The sequence below is a fragment of the Lithobates pipiens genome, unplaced genomic scaffold (assembly GCF_037356315.1).
Source record: "Lithobates pipiens isolate NorthernLeopardFrog02 unplaced genomic scaffold, aLitPip1_a1.2 Scaffold_16, whole genome shotgun sequence".
In the NCBI taxonomy this organism is placed as follows: Eukaryota; Metazoa; Chordata; class Amphibia; order Anura; family Ranidae; genus Lithobates; species Lithobates pipiens.
This window is the reverse complement of record NW_027507748.1, coordinates 303,950,303-303,971,333: the sequence shown is the minus strand read 5'-3', so window position 1 is coordinate 303,971,333 and position 21,031 is coordinate 303,950,303. Positions and strand designations below refer to the sequence as shown.

The window sequence follows — 21,031 nt, the reverse complement described above, 5'->3', positions numbered from 1 at the left end:
TTCTTGTTCTTCTTCTTGTTCTTCTTCTTCTTCTCCAGGAGATGTTGACTCGACGAGCTCTCCGGCCGGAATGCCAGAGCCGCGCTGTGCGGTCACTTATATAGTGACAATGGGGCGGTGTCACATGGTATATGTCACATGGGTTGGTCACATGGGTTGATGTCACATGGGGACTATGACATCGTAAGGGGGCGGGGTCACCATGTGACCAACCCATGTGACATATACCATGTGACACCGCCCCATTGTCACTATATAAGTGACCGCACAGCGCGGCTCTGGCATTCCGGCCGGAGAGCTCGTCGAGTCAACATCTCCTGGAGAAGAAGAAGAAGAACAAGAAGAAGAACAAGAACGGAAGGCGGCGGCGGCGGCGGCGGCGACGACAGCGGCGACAGAAGACCGGGCCACCGCCTGTAAAAGAGCTACAAGAAGGCGCGGTGGCCCGGCAGAAGAACCGAAGGCGGCGACAGAAGAACGGAAGACGGCGACAGAAGACCGGGCCACCGGACCAGGCGCGGTGGCCCGGCAGAAGAACCGAAGAGGGGGACAAGACCCCCGAAGTCGGGAGAAGAGGCCGGCGGCGGGGAGGAAGAAAGCCGGACTCCTCCGCTAGCAAAAGAGCTACACACACATAGCGGAGGAGTCCGGCGAGAAGACCCCCGAAGACCCCCGGAGCTGTGCAATAAAATATTTTTTCTCTGTGTTGTGTTTTTTATTGTACTTTAGTTCACAGGTGAATGGGTAGGGGTACATTGTACCCCATACTCATTCACATAGGGTGGGGGGCCGGTATCCGGGGGCCCCCTTCTTAAAGGGGGCTCCCGGATTCCGATAAGCCCCCCGCCCGCAGACCCCGACAACCAACGGCCAGGGTTGTCGGGAAGAGGCCCTTGTCCTCATCAACATGGGGACAAGGTGCTTTGGGGTGGGGGGGCCGCGCGGCCCCCCCTTCCCCAAGGCACCCCCCATGTTGAGGGCACGCGGCCTGGTACGGCTCAGGAGGGGGGGCGCGCTCGCTCGCCCCCCTTTCCTGGCCGGCCGGGTAGCGTGCTCGGACAAGGGTCTGGTGTGGACTTGGGGGGAACCCCCACGCCGATTTTTTTCGGCGTTGGGGTTCCCCTTTAAGCCCATTCCAGGCGGCGGAGCCCGCGACGTCTCCTTCGCGGGCCCCGCCTACCTGTACACGCGCTCGAAATGGGCGGACTTTCCGAGCGGGAACAGTCCGCTCATTTCGAAAGTACAGCGGACAAGCCCACACACGGGCGGACTGTTCGCTCAAACACAGTTTCAGCGGACAGTTTTTCGGAATTTCCGAAAGACTTTGTCCGTCCAACTGTCCGCTGAAACTGTCCGCTGAAAGCCCACACACGAGCGGACTGTCCGCCCAAACACTGTTCAGCGGACAAGGTTGGGCGAACAGTCCGCCCGTGTGTACGCGGCCTAATGCTCAAATATACGGACTTGGGTGCAACTTTGTTGCTCCCCGAAAGCAGTAGACTAAAGCTAATTATGGATTCTTTATTCTCTTCTTTAGTTTTCCCAGGTTTAACCTGTCACTCAATCTTCATTACTTTGCCTTTTGGCTATCCTCTGGTCATTGGTGATTAACACTCATTGGGATTAATCCCCCTTCTAGATATCACTGGATCCAACTTGAATGTCACCACTTCGACTTAAGAGCGGTATGTGTCACTTGTGGGATGAGCCATAAGGGTTAACTGACCACAACGGACTACTAGAGAAGCAGGATACAGTCTTGCATCCACCATGGCTGAGCTGCATCAATGGCCACTTCATTGTCACTCTAGGATCAGCTATCATAGAGAGTTTATCAATGGCCAGAGCTTTGCTTTCATCTTGTCTGAGATGCAGCCAGTCTGGTTACCAAAGTGACCTCAACCTTAGGCCACAAAACACTACTCAGTAGTAGTATAAAAACGTCTTCATTTTCAGATCCATTCGCTGTTCCAGGGCCTCTACAAAAGATAATGTCAGGAACCATGAATCAGACAGAGACAGAAGTGCAGTAAAAATCACACTATTTAATGAAATGGTAAAATGGTATAAACAGAGCAAACATATTCAAAACATAGTCAGAGTTCGGTAACCAGGACGGGTTGTCAGAACAAGCCAGAGAAACAGGAGTCCAGAGATCACCAAAGTCAAGTGCAGCAAACAGGATCAGGAAACAGAAGGGAAGTCAGCCAAGCAAAAGTCTTTCACAGGAAAACACAGCAGAGAGAGTCTGGATATGTTGACCAAGGCAAAGGCACAGAAGATCTGATCCAAGGAGTTTATATAACCAGCAGCTGTAGCTGATGAGCAGGAGATGAACGCCAGGTGAGTCACTGTGGAAGGAAGATTCTTTGGCAATTAACTAACAGCTGAGCACAGAGCTTGGAGAAGGAAGGGCTGAGCCCAGCCCTGACAAAAATAAGCCCAATTGGGACCAGCAATGATAGCCCCCAGCAAGTGTCAGGGTCAGTAATAAACCTCAGCAAGTGTAAGGGTCAGCACAACAAAATAGTTAACCACAGGTGGGGAACATAAATAAAAACACCCAGCATGGCACAATAATTATCCCAAAGCACAGCACAATAATTAACACCCAGCATGGCACAATACCTAACCCCCAGCATGGCACAATAATTTACCACCAGTATTAAACAATAATAAAAACGCAAGTACAGCTGAATAACTAACCCTCAGCAAGGAACAATAAACAACCACTAGCATGGCACTATAATAAACTCCCAACACTGCAAAATAATTACCCTCTAACATTTTGCAATAATACACCCCTCACAGTTTTGTAAATGTAGCGGCCATAACCCTTGATAGGGCAGCCTTGACTTTTGGGCTTACTGGTTACCTCCGCTGGTTTGTTCTTCCATGTTTAGGGGTTCTCAGGGTTAGTACCCAACAACTTTGCACGCTGACACCATAAAAGTCCTTTAGAAAGGTTTTTATTTGCATGGGTAACATCCAACAAACACAGTCTCATATGGGAACAGAAGGCAAGGGTGAAGAAACTGCGGTGCCCCTCCAAGCCGAGAGCACACCCAGATGCCTTGAATTCTCCCTCAGTTACTGCGCCTCGGACCAGCCGGTTCCGAGACTTGGGAACAGACAGATCCTTACCCCAGACCAGGCGGGTCTATTGGGGTTAGTCAACCGAAGCATGTTGCGGAGCGACGCATGCTCCCATGACCGGGACCCCTCGCGGGGCTACCCCGGTCCAGAATCCGGAACAGGCAGCTATGGCCTCACAACCGACTCCTGAATATGTGACTTCAACATCTTAAGTACTCTTCCCCAGACTCCTCAGTGGGCCAGACACACTCACTGGTTCTGGGGAACGCTGATACCCAAAGCGTCCAACCAGGTCTGGTTCTGGGCCTGTCATGTGCACCTGACTGTACACATGACTAGGCAGAACTCTAACACAGCCCAGCCAAACTGATGTCAAAGTTAAACCTACACAATCAGCCCTCAGAACCCCTTTACTGTTCTGAGGTAAAAACTAAATTTGCACATAGCAGACACTTTGTCCAAAGTGCCGCTACATAAATATTTAATTATTATTATGTTTTCATGTGACACGACTGAAGAAATGACACCTTGCTACAATGTAAGGTAGTGAGTGTACAGCTTGTATAACAGTGTAAATTTGCTGTCCCCTCAAAATAACTCAACACACAGCCATTAATGTCTAAAATTCTGGCAACAAAAGTGAGTACACCCCTAAGTGAAAATGTCCAAATTGGGCCCAAAGTGTAAATCTTTTGCTTGGCCACCATTATTTTCCAGCACTGCATAATCCTCTTGGGCATGGAGTTCACCAGAGCTTCGCAGGTTGCCACTGGAGTCCTCTTCCGCTCCTCCAAGACGACATCACAGAGCTTGTGGATGTTAGAGACCTTGCGCTCCTCCACCTTCTGTTTGAGGATGCCCCACATGCTCAATAGGATTTAGGTCTGGAGACATGTTTGGCCAGTCCATCACCTTTACCCTCCTACTTTAGCAAAGCAGTGGTCATCTTGGAGGTGTGTTTGGGGTTGTTATCATGTTGGAATACTACCCTGGGGTCAAGTCTCAGAAGGGAGGGGATAATGCTCTGCTTCAGTATGTCACAGTACATGTTGGCATTCATGGTTCCCTCAATGAACTGTAGCTCCCCTGTGCCGGCAGCACTAATGGAGCCCCAGATCATGACACTCCCACCACCATGCTTGACTGTAGGCAAGACACACTTGTCTTTGTACTCCTCACCTGGTTGCCGCCACACACACTTGACACCATCTGAACCAAATAAGTGTATCTTGGTCTCATCAGACCACAGGACATGGTTCCAGTAATACTAATGTCCTTAGTCTGCTTGTCTTCAGCAAACTGTTTGCGGGCTTTCTTGTGCATCATCTTTATAAAAGGCTTCCTTCTGGGACGACAGCCATGCAGACCAATTTGATGCAGTGTGCGGTGTATGGTCTGAGCACTAACAAGCTAACTCCCCACCCCTTCAACCTCTGCAGCAATGTTGTCAGCACTCATACGTCTGTTTTCCAAAGACAACCTCTGGATGTGACACTGAGCACGTGCACGTAACTTCTTTGGTCGACCATGGCGAGGCCTGTTCTGAGTGGAACCTGTCCTGTTAAACCGCTGTATGATCTTGGCTACCGTGCTGCAGCTCAGTTTCAGGGTCTTGGCAATCTTCTTATAGCTTAGGCCATCTTTATGTAGGGCAACAATACTTTTTTCAGATCCTCAGAGAGTTCTTTGCCATGAGGTGCCATGTTAAACTTCCAGTGACCAGTATGAGAGAGTGAGAGCGATAATACCAAATTTAACACACCTGCTCCCCAATCACACCTAAAACCGTATAACACTTGGAGGGAAAATTGATAATTGGGCCCAATTTAAACATTTTCACTTAGGGGTATATTCACTTTTGTTGCTAGTGGTTTAGACAATGGTTGTGTGTTGAGTTATTTTGAAGGGACAGCATATTTACAAGCTGTACACTCATTACTTTACATTGTAGCACAGTGTAATTTCTTTAATTTTGTCACATGAAAAAGATAAAATAAAATAGGTACGTGTCTTATTGTCCTATATAGTTTCCATATTACCCTCTCTGCTGATAAAGCGGATTCCCCCCCCCCCCCCCCCCCCCCCTACAAGCAATATATATTTTTTGAATCTGTATTGTTGATCCATATTGGTGTTTGAACAAATGTATACCATATTGTATGTAAGCGGGGTACCACTGTGAGAGCAATACCCTTTGGATGGACTTGGAATATACCTGTTTGCAACAAGGCATTTTTAATATTTTGGGTTTTATGTTTTCTACAAAATAAAAGTGTATTTTGAAGTGGTTGTAAACCCATTATGACAACTTTATGCTACAGGTAAGCCTATAATAAGGCTTACCTGTAGCTACCCAGGATATATCCCCTGCATGTGCCGATGACATTGGCACATGTGCACTGGGGCAAACTGAAGCAACGGCACATTACCTCGATACCCGGAAGTAACCCCCTGGGAGAGATGTCGCTGGCCAGAGGGGAAGACAAGGATGGCTGCGGGGGCTTCGTTCTCGGGTAAGTCATTCATAATGAGCTAGTATGAATACTTGCTCATTATGCTTTTGTTTTGCAGGGTTTTTTTTGTTTTTTTTTTACCAGGGTTTACAACCACTTTAATGCTTATATGGCATGTTTGTGGCAACTCAAAAAATCATTCTTTTTAAATAAATTTCTTCTAGTTCATATGAGGATGCAGTGCTGCTTTTCCACTATTAGCCCAATCAATATAGTTATATTGTCTTCGGGATTAACCACCTATACCAGTGATGGCGAACCTTGGCACCCCAGATGTTTTGGAACTACATTTCCCATGATGCTAAACTACACTGCAGAGTGCATGAGCATCATGGGAAATGTAGTTCCAAAACATCTGGAGTGCCAAGGTTCGCCATCACTGACCTATACATTGTATACATGTTATATTAATCTGCTATATAAGATAAGATCCAAAACTGCACAATGTTTTAGGCAATGTTAAGCTGTCCAGCCACCAGTAGAATTTTGTTAGGAAATTCTGAAGAATCAGAGCATTTGATCTTGCCATCTTTAAGTCAACTAATTTAGTTTAAAAGCCCTTAAAATGTAATCCAAACCTGCAACTCGAATAGATTCCCAGATGTAATAAATAGGCTTTATTGTGCTTAGAACGTTTGCATTAAAATATTTTAGTTACATAGTTACATAGTAGGTGAGGTCAAAAAAAGACAAGTCCATTAAATCCAAACTATGTGTGTGATTATATGTCAGTATTACCTTGTATATCCTTGTATGTTGTGGTCGCTCAGGTGCTTGTCTAATAGTTTCTTGAAACCATCAATGTCCCCCGCTGAGACCACCGCCTGTGGAAAGGAATTCTGCATCCTTGCCGCTCTTACAGTAAAGAACCCTCTATGTAGTTTAACCACTTTCAGACCGGACCATTTTGCTGGTAAATGACCAGAGGTCTTTTTACAATTTGGCACTGCGCTGCTTTAACTGGTAATTGCGCGGTCATGCAATGTTGTACCCAAACAAAATTTGCGTCCTTTTCTTCCCACAAATAGAGCTTTCTTTTGATGGTATTTGATTGCCTCTGCGATTTTTATTTTTTGCGATATAAATGGAAAAAGACCGCAAATTTTGAAAAAAAATGATATTTTCTACTTTTTGTTATTAGAAAAATCCAATAAATTCAATTTTAGTCATACATTTAGGCCAAAATGTATTCAGCCACATGTCTTTGGTAAAAAAAAAGTCAATAACTGTATATTTATTGGTTTGCGCAAAAGTTGTCACATCTACAAACTAAGGTACGTTTTCTGGAATTTACGCAGCTTTTAGTTTACGACTGCCTATCTCAGTTCTTGAGGTGCTAAAATGGCAGGGCAGTACAAAACCCCCCCCAAATGACCCCATTTTGGAAAGTAGACCCCCTAAGGAAATTGATAAGTGGCATGTTGAGCCCATCGAATATTTTATTTTTTTGCCTCAAGCGATTGAATAATGACAAAAAAATAATTTTTTATTTTTTTTTACACAAAGTTGTCACTAAATGATATATTGCTCACACATGCTATGGGCATATGTGAAATGACACCCCAAAATAAATTCTGCTGCTTCTCCTGAGTACGGGGATACCACACGTGTGGGATTTTTTGGGAGCCTAGCCGCGTACGGGGCCCCGAAAGCCAAGAACCGCCTTCAGGTTTTCTAAGGGCGTAAATATTTGACTTCACTCCTCACTACCTATTACAGTTTTGAAGGCCATAAAATGCCAAGATGGCACAAAACCCCCACAAATGACCCCATTTTAGAAAGTAGACACCCCAAGCTATTTGCTGAGAGGCATTTTGAGTCCATGGAATATTTTATATTTTGCCACAAGTTGCGGGAAAATTACAAACTTTAATTTTTTTTTATTTTTTTTTCACAAAGTTGTCACTAAATGATATATTGCTCACACATGCTATGGGCATATGTGAAATGACACCCCAAAATAAATTCTGCTGCTTCTCCTGAGTACGGGGACACCACATATGTGGGACTTTTTGGGAGCCTAGCCACGTACGGGGCCCCGAAAACCAAGAACCGCCTTCAGGTTTTCTAAGGGCGTAAATATTTGACTTCACTCCTCACTACCTATTACAGTTTTGAAGGCCATAAAATGCCAAGATGGCACAAAACCCCCACAAATGACCCCATTTTAGAAAGTAGACACCCCAAGCTATTTGCTGAGAGGCATGTTGAGTCCATGGAATATTTTATATTTTGCCACAAGTTGCGGGAAAATTACAAACTTTTTTTTTTATTTTATTTTTTCACAAAGTTGTCACTAAATGATATATTGCTCACGCATGCCATGGGCATATGTGAAATGACACCCCAAAATAAATTCTGCTGCTTCTCCTGAGTACGGGGATACCACATATGTGGGACTTTTTGGGAGCCTAGCCGCGTACGGGGCCCCGAAAACCAAGCACCACCTTCAGGCTTTCTAAGGGCGTTACAGTTTTGAAGGCCATAAAATGCCAAGATGGCACAAACCCCCCCCAAATGACCCCATTTTGGAAAGTAGACACCCCTAAATTTAGGGGTACACTAGTGAGACTAGGTAATAAATGGCGGGTGCCCTGAAACTATAAAAAAAATAACTAACCAACCAGCGTCACCTGTAACAGTTATATGGTGATCACTGGTGAAAGGGTTAACTAGGGGGCAATCAGGGGGCTTTATGCGGTAGTATATGGGGGTCCCTGGCGCTATAAAAAGCTGCGGCGAACCTAAATACCTACCTGCCTAACTAGCGTCACCTGTGACACTAATACAGTGATCAGAAAAACGATCGCTTATTAGGCTGGGTTCACACTGGAGCGATGTGGGAACGCCACGAATGCGCGGCGGGTTCCCGCATCACATGCCTCCCGGCGGCAGTTCACACTGCCCTATGCGAACTGCTGGGAGTGTCAGTGAAATGTTAATGACACCCCCAGATCAGTTCGCATATCGCAGTGCGATCTGCAAACTCGGATCGCATGGTGTGAACACCCATGCGATCCGATTCTGCTGCGGACCAAAAAAAGGGTCCCGTGCGAGTTTGCGGCGGGTGCGACGGGTGCGACACGAATTCAGCCATACTATCTGTATGGCTGAACTCGAATCGCACAGAGATCGGATGTGATTTGCACTGCAGTGCGGTGCGAATCACATCCGTTCTCATAAACCGCTGCAATGTGAACCCAGCCTTAGTGACACTGGCGACGGGGGGTGATCACGGGGTTAAACCTTTATTGGGGGGGTTAGGGGGGTACCTTAGAACTAAAGGGGGCTAACCCTAACTGCCCTAACAGTTATTACAGTCACAAATGACACCCGCCGGGTGATCAGGGGGTTAAACCTTTATTAGGTAATAAATGGCGGGTGCCCTGAAACTTTAAAAAAATAACTAACCAACCAGCGTCACCTGTAACAGTTATATGGTGATCACTGGTGAAAGGGTTAACTAGGGGGCAATCAGGGGGCTTTATGCGGTAGTATATGGGGGTCCCTGGCGCTATAAAAAGTTGCGGCGAACCTAAATACCTACCTGCCTAACTAGCGTCACCTGTGACACTAATACAGCGATCAGAAAAATGATCGCTTATTAGGCTGGGTTCACACTGGAGCGATGCGGGAACGCCACGAATCCGCGGCGGGTTCCCGCATCGCATGCCTCCCGGCGGCAGTTCACACTGCCCTATGCGAACTGCTGGGAGTGTCAGTGAAATGTTAATGACACCCCCAGATCAGTTCGCATATCGCAGTGCGATCTGCAAACTCGGATCGCATGGTGTGAACACCCATGCGATCCGATTCTGCTGCGGACCAAAAAAAGGGTCCCGTGCGAGTTTGCGGCGGGTGCGGCGGGTGCGACACGAATTCAGCCATACTATCTGTATGGCTGAACTCGAATTGCACAGAGATCGGATGTGATTTGCACTGCAGTGCGGTGCGAATCACATCCGTTCTCAAACCGCTGCAATGTGAACCCAGCCTTAGTGACACTGGCGACGGGGGGTGATCACGGGGTTAAACCTTTATTGGGGGGGTTAGGGGGGTACCTTAGAACTAAAGGGGGCTAACCCTAACTGCCCTAACAGTTATTACAGTCACAAATGACACCAATGCAAAAAAAAAAAAAAGCAATTGGTGTCACTGTGACTGGGGGGGCAGGGGTAATTGGGGGGGTGATCGGGGGGTAAAGGGGGGGTGTGAGTGTGCCTGGCATGTTCTACTGTATGTGTGGTGTGTTGGTGCAACTCACCGAACCTCTCTCCTCGGTGTCGGAACGAAAAATACCGACACGGAGGAGAGAATACATCACTTCCTCTCCTGTGTTTACATTACAGGAGAGGAAGTGATGTCACGGAGGATTTCCATTCGTCGAGAGCGATCGCGAGGGGGTGGCCATGAATGAATGGCCGCCCCCTCATCCCGGATCGCTCTCGAAGGAATGCCGACCGCCGCAGGCACCGGGGGGGGGCCCGATCGGGCCCCCCACCCGCGGGCAGGCAGGGACTTATATATACGCCCATATGCCTGCCCGTGCCATTCTGCCAACGTATATCGTCGTGCGGCGGTCGGCAAGTGGTTAAGGTTAAACCTCTTTTCTTCTAATTTTAATGAGTGGCCACGAGTCTTGTTAAACTTCCTTCCACGAAAAAGTTGTATTCCTATTGTGGGGTCACCAGTATGGTATTTGTAAATTGAAATTGTATCCCCTCTCAAGTGTCTCTTCTCCAGAGAGAATAAGTTCAGTGATCGCAACCTTTCTTCATAACTAATATCCTCCAGACACTTTATTAGCTTTGTTGCCCTTCTTTGTACTCGCTCCATTTCCAGTACATCCTTCTAGAGGACTGGTGCCAATAGCTGGACAGCATACTCTAGGTGCGGCCATCCCAAAGTCTTGTAGAGCGGGAGAATTATCATTTTATTATTTTATTTTAATGCATGCCAATATTCTGTTTGCTTTGTTAGCAGCAGCTTGCCATTGCATGCCATTGCTGAGCTTATCATCTACTAGGACCCCAGGCCCTTTTCCACCTTAGGCCACAAAACACTACTCAGTAGTAGTATAAAAACGTCTTCATTTTCAGATCCATTCGCTGTTCCAGGGCCTCTAAAAAAGATAATGTCAGGAACCATGAATCAGACAGAGACAGAAGTGCAGTAAAAATCACACTATTTAATGAAATGGTAAAATGGTATAAACAGAGCAAACATATTCAAAACATAGTCAGAGTTCGGTAACCAGGACGGGTTGTCAGAACAAGCCAGAGAAACAGGAGTCCAGAGATCACCAAAGTCAAGTGCAGCAAACAGGATCAGGAAACAGAAGGGAAGTCAGCCAAGCAAAAGTCTTTCACAGGAAAACACAGCAGAGAGAGTCTGGATATGTTGACCAAGGCAAAGGCACAGAAGATCTGATCCAAGGAGTTTATATAACCAGCAGCTGTAGCTGATGAGCAGGAGATGAACGCCAGGTGAGTCACTGTGGAAGGAAGATTCTTTGGCAATTAACTAACAGCTGAGCACAGAGCTTGGAGAAGGAAGGGCTGAGCCCAGCCCTGACAAAAATAAGCCCAATTGGGACCAGCAATGATAGCCCCCAGCAAGTGTCAGGGTCAGTAATAAACCTCAGCAAGTGTAAGGGTCAGCACAACAAAATAGTTAACCACAGGTGGGGAACATAAATAAAAACACCCAGCATGGCACAATAATTATCCCAAAGCACAGCACAATAATTAACACCCAGCATGGCACAATACCTAACCCCCAGCATGGCACAATAATTTACCACCAGTATTAAACAATAATAAAAACGCAAGTACAGCTGAATAACTAACCCTCAGCAAGGAACAATAAACAACCACTAGCATGGCACTATAATAAACTCCCAACACTGCAAAATAATTACCCTCTAACATTTTGCAATAATACACCCCTCACAGTTTTGTAAATGTAGCGGCCATAACCCTTGATAGGGCAGCCTTGACTTTTGGGCTTACTGGTTACCTCCGCTTGGTTTGTTCTTCCATGTTTAGGGGTTCCCAGGGTTAGTACCCAACAACTTTGCACGCTGACACCATAAAAGTCCTTTAGAAAGGTTTTTATTTGCATGGGTAACATCCAACAAACACAGTCTCATATGGGAACAGAAGGCAAGGGTGAAGAAACTGCGGTGCCCCTCCAAGCCGAGAGCACACCCAGATGCCTTGAATTCTCCCTCAGTTACTGCGCCTCGGACCAGCCGGTTCCGAGACTTGGGAACAGACAGATCCTTACCCCAGACCAGGCGGGTCTATTGGGGTTAGTCAACCGAAGCATGTTGCGGAGCGACGCATGCTCCCATGACCGGGACCCCTCGCGGGGCTACCCCGGTCCAGAATCCGGAACAGGCAGCTATGGCCTCACAACCGACTCCTGAACATGTGACTTCAACATCTTAAGTACTCTTCCCCAGACTCCTCAGTGGGCCAGACACACTCACTGGTTCTGGGGAACGCTGATACCCAAAGCGTCCAACCAGGTCTGGTTCTGGGCCTGTCATGTGCACCTGACTGTACACATGACTAGGCAGAACTCTAACACAGCCCAGCCAAACTGATGTCAAAGTTAAACCTACACAATCAGCCCTCAGAACCCCTTTACTGTTCTGAGGTAAAAACTAAATTTGCACATAGCAGACACTTTGTCCAAAGTGCCGCTACATAAATATTTAATTATTATTATGTTTTCATGTGACACGACTGAAGAAATGACACCTTGCTACAATGTAAGGTAGTGAGTGTACAGCTTGTATAACAGTGTAAATTTGCTGTCCCCTCAAAATAACTCAACACACAGCCATTAATGTCTAAAATTCTGGCAACAAAAGTGAGTACACCCCTAAGTGAAAATGTCCAAATTGGGCCCAAAGTGTAAATCTTTTGCTTGGCCACCATTATTTTCCAGCACTGCATAATCCTCTTGGGCATGGAGTTCACCAGAGCTTCGCAGGTTGCCACTGGAGTCCTCTTCCGCTCCTCCAAGACGACATCACGGAGCTTGTGGATGTTAGAGACCTTGCGCTCCTCCACCTTCTGTTTGAGGATGCCCCACATGCTCAATAGGATTTAGGTCTGGAGACATGTTTGGCCAGTCCATCACCTTTACCCTCCTACTTTAGCAAAGCAGTGGTCATCTTGGAGGTGTGTTTGGGGTTGTTATCATGTTGGAATACTACCCTGGGGCCAAGTCTCAGAAGGGAGGGGATAATGCTCTGCTTCAGTATGTCACAGTACATGTTGGCATTCATGGTTCCCTCAATGAACTGTAGCTCCCCTGTGCCGGCAGCACTAATGGAGCCCCAGATCATGACACTCCCACCACCATGCTTGACTGTAGGCAAGACACACTTGTCTTTGTACTCCTCACCTGGTTGCCGCCACACACACTTGACACCATCTGAACCAAATAAGTGTATCTTGGTCTCATCAGACCACAGGACATGGTTCCAGTAATACTAATGTCCTTAGTCTGCTTGTCTTCAGCAAACTGTTTGCGGGCTTTCTTGTGCATCATCTTTATAAAAGGCTTCCTTCTGGGACGACAGCCATGCAGACCAATTTGATGCAGTGTGCGGTGTATGGTCTGAGCACTAACAAGCTAACTCCCCACCCCTTCAACCTCTGCAGCAATGTTGTCAGCACTCATACGTCTGTTTTCCAAAGACAACCTCTGGATGTGACACTGCGCACGTGCACGTAACTTCTTTGGTCGACCATGGCGAGGCCTGTTCTGAGTGGAACCTGTCCTGTTAAACCGCTGTATGATCTTGGCTACCGTGCTGCAGCTCAGTTTCAGGGTCTTGGCAATCTTCTTATAGCTTAGGCCATCTTTATGTAGGGCAACAATACTTTTTTCAGATCCTCAGAGAGTTCTTTGCCATGAGGTGCCATGTTAAACTTCCAGTGACCAGTATGAGAGAGTGAGAGCGATAATACCAAATTTAACACACCTGCTCCCCAATCACACCTAAAACCGTATAACACTTGGAGGGAAAATTGATAATTGGGCCCAATTTAAACATTTTCACTTAGGGGTATATTCACTTTTGTTGCTAGTGGTTTAGACAATGGTTGTGTGTTGAGTTATTTTGAAGGGGCAGCATATTTACAAGCTGTACACTCATTACTTTACATTGTAGCACAGTGTAATTTCTTTAATTTTGTCACATGAAAAAGATAAAATAAAATAGGTACGTGTCTTATTGTCCTATATAGTTTCCATATTACCCTCTCTGCTGATAAAGCGGATTCCCCCCCCCCCCCCCCCCTACAAGCAATATATATTTTTTGAATCTGTATTGTTGATCCATATTGGTGTTTGAACAAATGTATACCATATTGTATGTAAGCGGGGTACCACTGTGAGAGCAATACCCTTTGGATGGACTTGGAATATACCTGTTTGCAACAAGGCATTTTTAATATTTTGGGTTTTATGTTTTCTACAAAATAAAAGTGTATTTTAAAGTGGTTGTAAACCCATTATGACAACTTTATGCTACAGGTAAGCCTATAATAAGGCTTACCTGTAGCTACCCAGGATATATCCCCTGCATGTGCCGATGACATTGGCACATGTGCACTGGGGCAAACTGAAGCAACGGCACATTACCTCGATACCCGGAAGTAACCCCCGGGAGAGATGTCGCTGGCCAGAGGGGAAGACAAGGATGGCTGCGGGGGCTTCGTTCTCGGGTAAGTCATTCATAATGAGCTAGTATGAATACTTGCTCATTATGCTTTTGTTTTGCAGGTTTTTTTTTTGTTTTTTTTTTACCAGGGTTTACAACCACTTTAATGCTTATATGGCATGTTTGTGGCAACTCAAAAAATCATTCTTTTTAAATAAATTTCTTCTAGTTCATATGAGGATGCAGTGCTGCTTTTCCACTATTAGCCCAATCAATATAGTTATATTGTCTTCGGGATTAACCACCTATACATTGTATACATGTTATATTAATCTGCTATATAAGATAAGATCCAAAACTGCACAATGTTTTAGGCAATGTTAAGCTGTCCAGCCACCAGTAGAATTTTGTTAGGAAATTCTGAAGAATCAGAGCATTTGATCTTGCCATCTTTAAGTCAACTAATTTAGTTTAAAAGCCCTTAAAATGTAATCCAAACCTGCAACTCGAATAGATTCCCAGATGTAATAAATAGGCTTTATTGTGCTTAGAACGTTTGCATTAAAATATTTTAGTTACATAGTTACATAGTAGGTGAGGTAAAAAAAAGACAAGTCCATTAAATCCAAACTATGTGTGTGATTATATGTCAGTATTACCTTGTATATCCTTGTATGTTGTGGTCGCTCAGGTGCTTGTCTAATAGTTTCTTGAAACCATCAATGTCCCCCGCTGAGACCACCGCCTGTGGAAAGGAATTCTGCATCCTTGCCGCTCTTACAGTAAAGAACCCTCTATGTAGTTTAAGGTTAAACCTCTTTTCTTCTAATTTTAATGAGTGGCCACGAGTCTTGTTAAACTTCCTTCCACGAAAAAGTTGTATTCCTATTGTGGGGTATCCAGTATGGTATTTGTAAATTGAAATCGTATCCCCTCTCAAGTGTCTCTTCTCCAGAGAGAATAAGTTCAGTGATCGCAACCTTTCTTCATAACTAATATCCTCCAGACACTTTATTAGCTTTGTTGCCCTTCTTTGTACTCGCTCCATTTCCAGTACATCCTTCTAGAGGACTGGTGCCAATAGCTGGACAGCATACTCTAGGTGCGGCCATCCCAAAGTCTTGTAGAGCGGGAGAATTATCATTTTATTATTTTATTTTAATGCATGCCAATATTCTGTTTGCTTTGTTAGCAGCAGCTTGCCATTGCATGCCATTGCTGAGCTTATCATCTACTAGGACCCCAGGCCCTTTTCCATTGTAGAATCCCCCAGAGGTTCATAGATTGCCTTCATATTTTTACCACCCAAATGCATTATTTTACATTTTTCTACATTGAACTTCATTTGGCATATAGTTGCCCATCCCTTTCATTTGTTCAGATCTTTTTGCAAAGTAACCCACTTACACCTCCATTTTACACAAGTACCATACTATCAGCAAGGCCTGAGGACAGTTTTAAGAACCTTTGGTGTACAAGGTAATAATTCATTTTATATGTGTGTCATATTAAATACACATTTATATTTATTGCTGTAAACATCAAATATGTCTTTATATTTAATGGCTTGTTTTTACATACTTTGCAGATTGTAATATATATTATGTTGCGGCTGGTGCTGTGGTATCAACAGTATGGCTAGTTACAGTGCTGATTTTATGGACTTTACGAAAGAGGGAAGTTAAGGGTAAGTCTGTGCTCACAGAAAAGTATTTCCCATTTTTCATTACACATATTCTTGGAACCTAGTTCCACAATCATAGCAGTGTAATATAATACACACTGTCAGTTTTTCTGCTGAGTTTTTCCTCCAGATTTACCAAAACCATATAATATGAGGTCAAACCTTAGGAGTTTCAATGTGTATGCAATCAGGCAGGCCCTTACACTACATGGTTTTGGTAAACCTGAAGGAAAAACTCAGCAGAAAAACTGATAGTGTGTATGGGGCTTCAAGAGGAGCTGCACCTTTCAAAAAAATATTAAAAGTCAGCAGCTACAAATACTGCAACTGCTGACTTTTAATGAATGGACACTTACCTGTTCCAGGGTCCAGCGATGTCGGCAGCAGATGACGAGCAATCACTCGTCTCTCAGCTGCACCCGCTGCCATCCTCTGTCAGGGATCAGTGCTTACTCATATGAGTAAGCACTGATTACGGTGCAAAATGCGTCAGCATTTTTTGGACCCTGTTATCTTTTTGCTGTGGATTATTTGATTTGATTTGATGTGACCTACACTATTTCAATAAAAGATGGGATTTCAAGTCTTTCTCCAGTGTGCGGCTATCCAGAGTTTTGTTCTGTCTCCCTGCCCACAGTGTGTGTAACAGCCAGCACCTGGGGCTCATCAATAGGAGGAAGAGCTTTTGCCCTGGAGGGCTGCTTTGGAGTGATGGTTTCTCTTCTCTATCCTCTGTCAGGGAATTGAAATGTTGCGGCTTCACTGCCCGGTTCCCTACTGCGCATGTGCGAGTTGCGCTGCGCATCTCCACTGGTCCCCGCTGTGTCCTAGGAACTGTGTGTTTCCCAGAACACAATGGGGGGGCAGGGCATCTGCGGCTAGCTTATCCCGGAAGTGGGTGCGGATACCTGGATTATACAGGTATCCGCACCCCCTCCCCCCTGAAAGGTGCCAATTGTGGCACCGGAGGGGGGGAGGGTTCCGATGAGAGGACCTTCCACTTTAGGGTGGAGGTCCGCTTTAAGTTCCTAAACATTGGTTATATTTTTCTCCTATTTACCCAATGTTATTGTTGTCTTGCTTAAAGGGGCAGATCACTCAAGTCATTGATATTTTAGTTTTAGTAGGAGCTGGAAAGTTAATGCCCAATTGAAGTTTCAGTTTTTATTTTTGTAATGCAATCAAGCTGCATAAATAGAATAATAATGTAAGCATCTTTTTGAATTTTTTACTTAAGTATACTTTTGCATAAAGTGTATAACTGCGATACAAATATCACTTTAAATGTCTGGGTTAAATCCTTTTTAATAAGATGTGTTATAAAATAAAATTTGATGTTTTTAAATACAATTTTGCATATATATTCCTTAGGTTAGAAAGTACCTTTAAAGTCCCACATTTGGTCTGTTTTTTGATTCACAGATGTTTTACTTTTTCTAATTGCAGCAGATACATAGTTATATAATTGGTATGGTTGAATAAAGACAACAGTCCATCCAGTTCAACCTGTGTAGGTGTGTGTAGAAAAATCATTTCCCATATCGCCTTATATATTTTTTATATTTTATATGCTCGTCCAAGGGTCTTTTAAAACTATCCATACTTCCTGTCGACACCACCGATTGTGGAAGAGAGTTCCACATCCATACCGCCGTGTAAATATAGAAGACAAGAGACAAAAGAGAAAAGCGCCACTAAGTGTAGTAGATCAAATTACGTTTTATTTTGCCCCCATAATGTGTTACTCACAGGATAAAGATAATAAATAGGCTCATCTGGTATGGTAGATGCTGGGTGCTATGTAAGTCTGTTACCCAGAGCTTGAAAAAGGAGAGCACATCTTCCCCCTTAGTATGACGCATGTCCTGAAACGCGTCGCAAAGCATTCTGGAATCTGTTTTTTACGTCTGCACCATCAATCAAGCTGTGCTTCATGCTGCATTCCACCTGGATCCCAGTCTCTTTAGCATCCTTTCCAGCTTCTGCTACCAGTCCCATTAGATCTCCACTATGCCGCTGCAGTGCTCCGGATAACAGACTGACACAGCACCCAGTGTTCACCATACCAGATGAGCCTATTTATGATCCATATCCTGTAAGTAGCCCATTATGGTGGCAAAATAAAACGTAACTCGATCTACTACACTTAATGGTGCTTTTTTCTTTTTGCTCTTGTCTTCTATATTTACAGAGTGAGCTATGCTTTTGAACAAAGCTGGCCCAAGGGTATGGACTTTCTATCGACTAGTCTGGACTTATAATTACCTTCTGTTTCTATGCCTCTGCGCCTTTTACCCACTCCTTATCCTTACCGCCCTGACAGGGAAAATCCCCCCACGCAGCTTAAGGTTAAGCCACTTCTCTTCCAGGCTCATCGTGTGGCCCCATGTACTTACTACACTTACTACCTTAGGGCTAAAGATATCCTGTGTTGGCAGCATGTTTAAGAGTGAGGCTGCTGCTCAATACAGAGCGCTATGATCTGGGTCTCCAGTGGTCCAACAGGCACCCTGCACAGTGCTCCCTGAACAGCACTGTTGAATGCAGCACTATTCTGGATTTTTACTTTATTTTATATCATGGAGAATTCAATAGGAGATGCTGCAACTCAATGTGCTTCTTTTTAATTTTAAGATATCAAACTATTTATAAGTACATTTATTTTAATTGAGCTGTAATTAAATTTTTGTCTTGTCACATTAACCCTAAAACATTACATAGAATACTTGAAAAAGAAAAAAATAAAAAAAAAATTATATATGGGAAGCCTGCCTTTACATACACATGAACTTTAATGGCATCCCAGTCTTGATCCATAGGGTTCAATATTTAGTTGGCCCACCCTTTGCAGCTATAACAGCTTCAGCTCTTCTGGGAAGGCTGTCCACAAGGTTTAGGAGTGTGTTTATGGGAATGTTTGACCATTCTTCCAGAAGCACTTTTGTGAGGTCAGGCACTGATGTTGGATGAGCAGGCCTGGCTTACAGTCTCCTCTCTAATTCATCCCAAAGGTGGTCTTTGGGTTGTAGTGTTGATTCTGTGCAGGCCAGTCAAGTTCCTCCCCCTCCCCAAACGTTCTCCCCCATGTCTTTATGGACCTTGCTTTGTGCACTGGTGGGCAGTCATGTTGGAACAAGAGGAGGCCATCCCCAAAATGTTCCCACAAAGTTGGGAGCATGAAATTCCTGACCTCACAAAAGTACTTCTGGAAGATGGCCAAACATTCAAATAGACACTTTTCTAAACCTTGTAGACAGCCTTCCCAGAAGAGTTGAAGCTGTTATAGCTGCAAAGAGTGGGCAAACTCAATATTGAACCCTATGGCTCAAGACTGGGATGTCACTAAAGTGCATGTGCGTGTATGAATCCGTTGGATATTACGATCGTGTATGAGCTCCAGCAGACTTTTTTTCCCCAAAAGTCTGATGGACCTAGAAATAAAACATGTTTCAAATCTTTCCGACGGACTTGAGTCCGGTCAAAAAATCCATTTGTCTGTATGCTAGTCTGACGGATGAAAACCGACGCTAGGGCAGCTATTGCTACTGGCTATGAACTTTCTTATTCTAATCCGGTCGTATGTCATCATGTTCGAATCTGTCGGACTTTGGTGTGCTTACTTTGTGGCCAGTAGGGATGAGCCGAACACCCCCCGGTTAGGTTTGCACCAGAACCTGCGAATGGACCGAAAGTTTGCGGGAACTTTAGAACCCCGTTAAAGTCTATGGGATTCGAACGTTCTAAATCAAAAGTGCTAATTTTAAAGGATACTATGCAAGTTATTGTCCTAAAAATGGTTGGGGACCCGGGTCCTGACCCAGGGGACATTTATCAATGCAAAAAGAAGCTTTAAAATCTGCCGTTTTTTCGGGAGCAGTGATTTTAATGAAGCTTAAAGTGAAAAAAAAAAGTGAAATATTCCTTTAAATATCGTACCTGTGGGGTGTCTATAGTATGCCTGTAAATGTGCATGTTTCCCGTGCTTAGAACAGTCCCTGCACAAAATGATATTTTTAAAGGAATAAAAGTAATTGCTTGCGGCTTTAATGTAATGTATGGTCCCGGCAATATGGATTAAAATCAGTTAGACAAACGGCATGGGTACCCCCCAGTCCATCACCATGGCCCTTTGGGTCTTGTATGGATATTAAGGGGAACCCCACACACCCAAATAAAAAAAAGGAAAGGAGTGGGGCCCCCAGGCCCTATATACTCAGAACAGCAGTATACAGGCAGTGCAAACAAGACAGGGACTGTAGATTTGTTGTTAAGCAGAATCTGTTTGTAATTTTGAACTGATACATTTTTAAAGTGTAGCTCCAGACAAGAAATCTATTTTTAAGCTTTTTGGAAAACATAGGGAAGGGTAATCACCCCTGTAACATTTGTTTTGCTGTCTGTGCACCTATTCAGAAGATTTCACCTCACGTTTTGTCCCAATGAGGAATGTTTTTATAAAATTTGGGGTTTTTAGTGAAACAAGGAATGGTGATAAAGCATCAGTGGAGAGGAGACACGTTTTTCCCATATCAACTCTTACAGGAGAGAATTTCCCTTCCTAGGGGTAGATTTCATCTCACTTCCTGTTGTCTCCTTCCGCTTGCAAGTAGGAGTTGTTTGTAAGTTGGATGTTTGAAAGTAGGGACCTGTCCTATATGCTCTGCAGAAATTTGGGCCTAAGGTGTTGGTGTTGCCACAACATTGTAAGCCCTCACAGTTACTCTTGGTGGGCGGTGGAACGCCCTGCAGTGAAATACTATTTTAAGAATTGTAATTACATGCACCTGTTGAACAGGGGCAGAAAAATTGGGCCTTTGGTGGTGGTGATGTTGCCACAACACTGTAAGCCCTCACAGTTACTCTTGGTGGGTGCAGGAATGGGCCGTGCTGTGAAACATTAGATCAAAAATTGTAATAATATGTCCCTGTTGAACAGGGGCAGAAAAATTGGGCCTTAGGCACTGGTGCCACAACACTGCAATACCTCACAGAAACTCTAGTTGGAGCTCAGGAATGAGCCCTGCTGCAAAGTATTGCATGAAAAATTGTAATTAG

At 44.7% G+C, this 21,031-nt stretch overlaps 1 protein-coding gene across 3 annotated transcripts in view; it reads left to right on the top strand.

Annotated features, from left to right (window-relative positions):
* LOC143982663 (uncharacterized) overlaps positions 1–21,031 on the top strand; it is a 144,409-nt gene that overhangs the window by 91,220 nt on the left and 32,158 nt on the right. For 2 of the 3 annotated variants that reach the window (XM_077481566.1, XM_077481565.1), the window contains one exon: positions 15,881–15,979. The exons of the other annotated variant lie outside the window; for it this stretch is intronic. In XM_077481566.1, the coding sequence (XP_077337692.1) occupies positions 15,881–15,979 (99 nt within the window). The remainder of the gene's footprint in view (positions 1–15,880; positions 15,980–21,031) is intronic. 3 annotated transcript variants of the gene reach the window in all.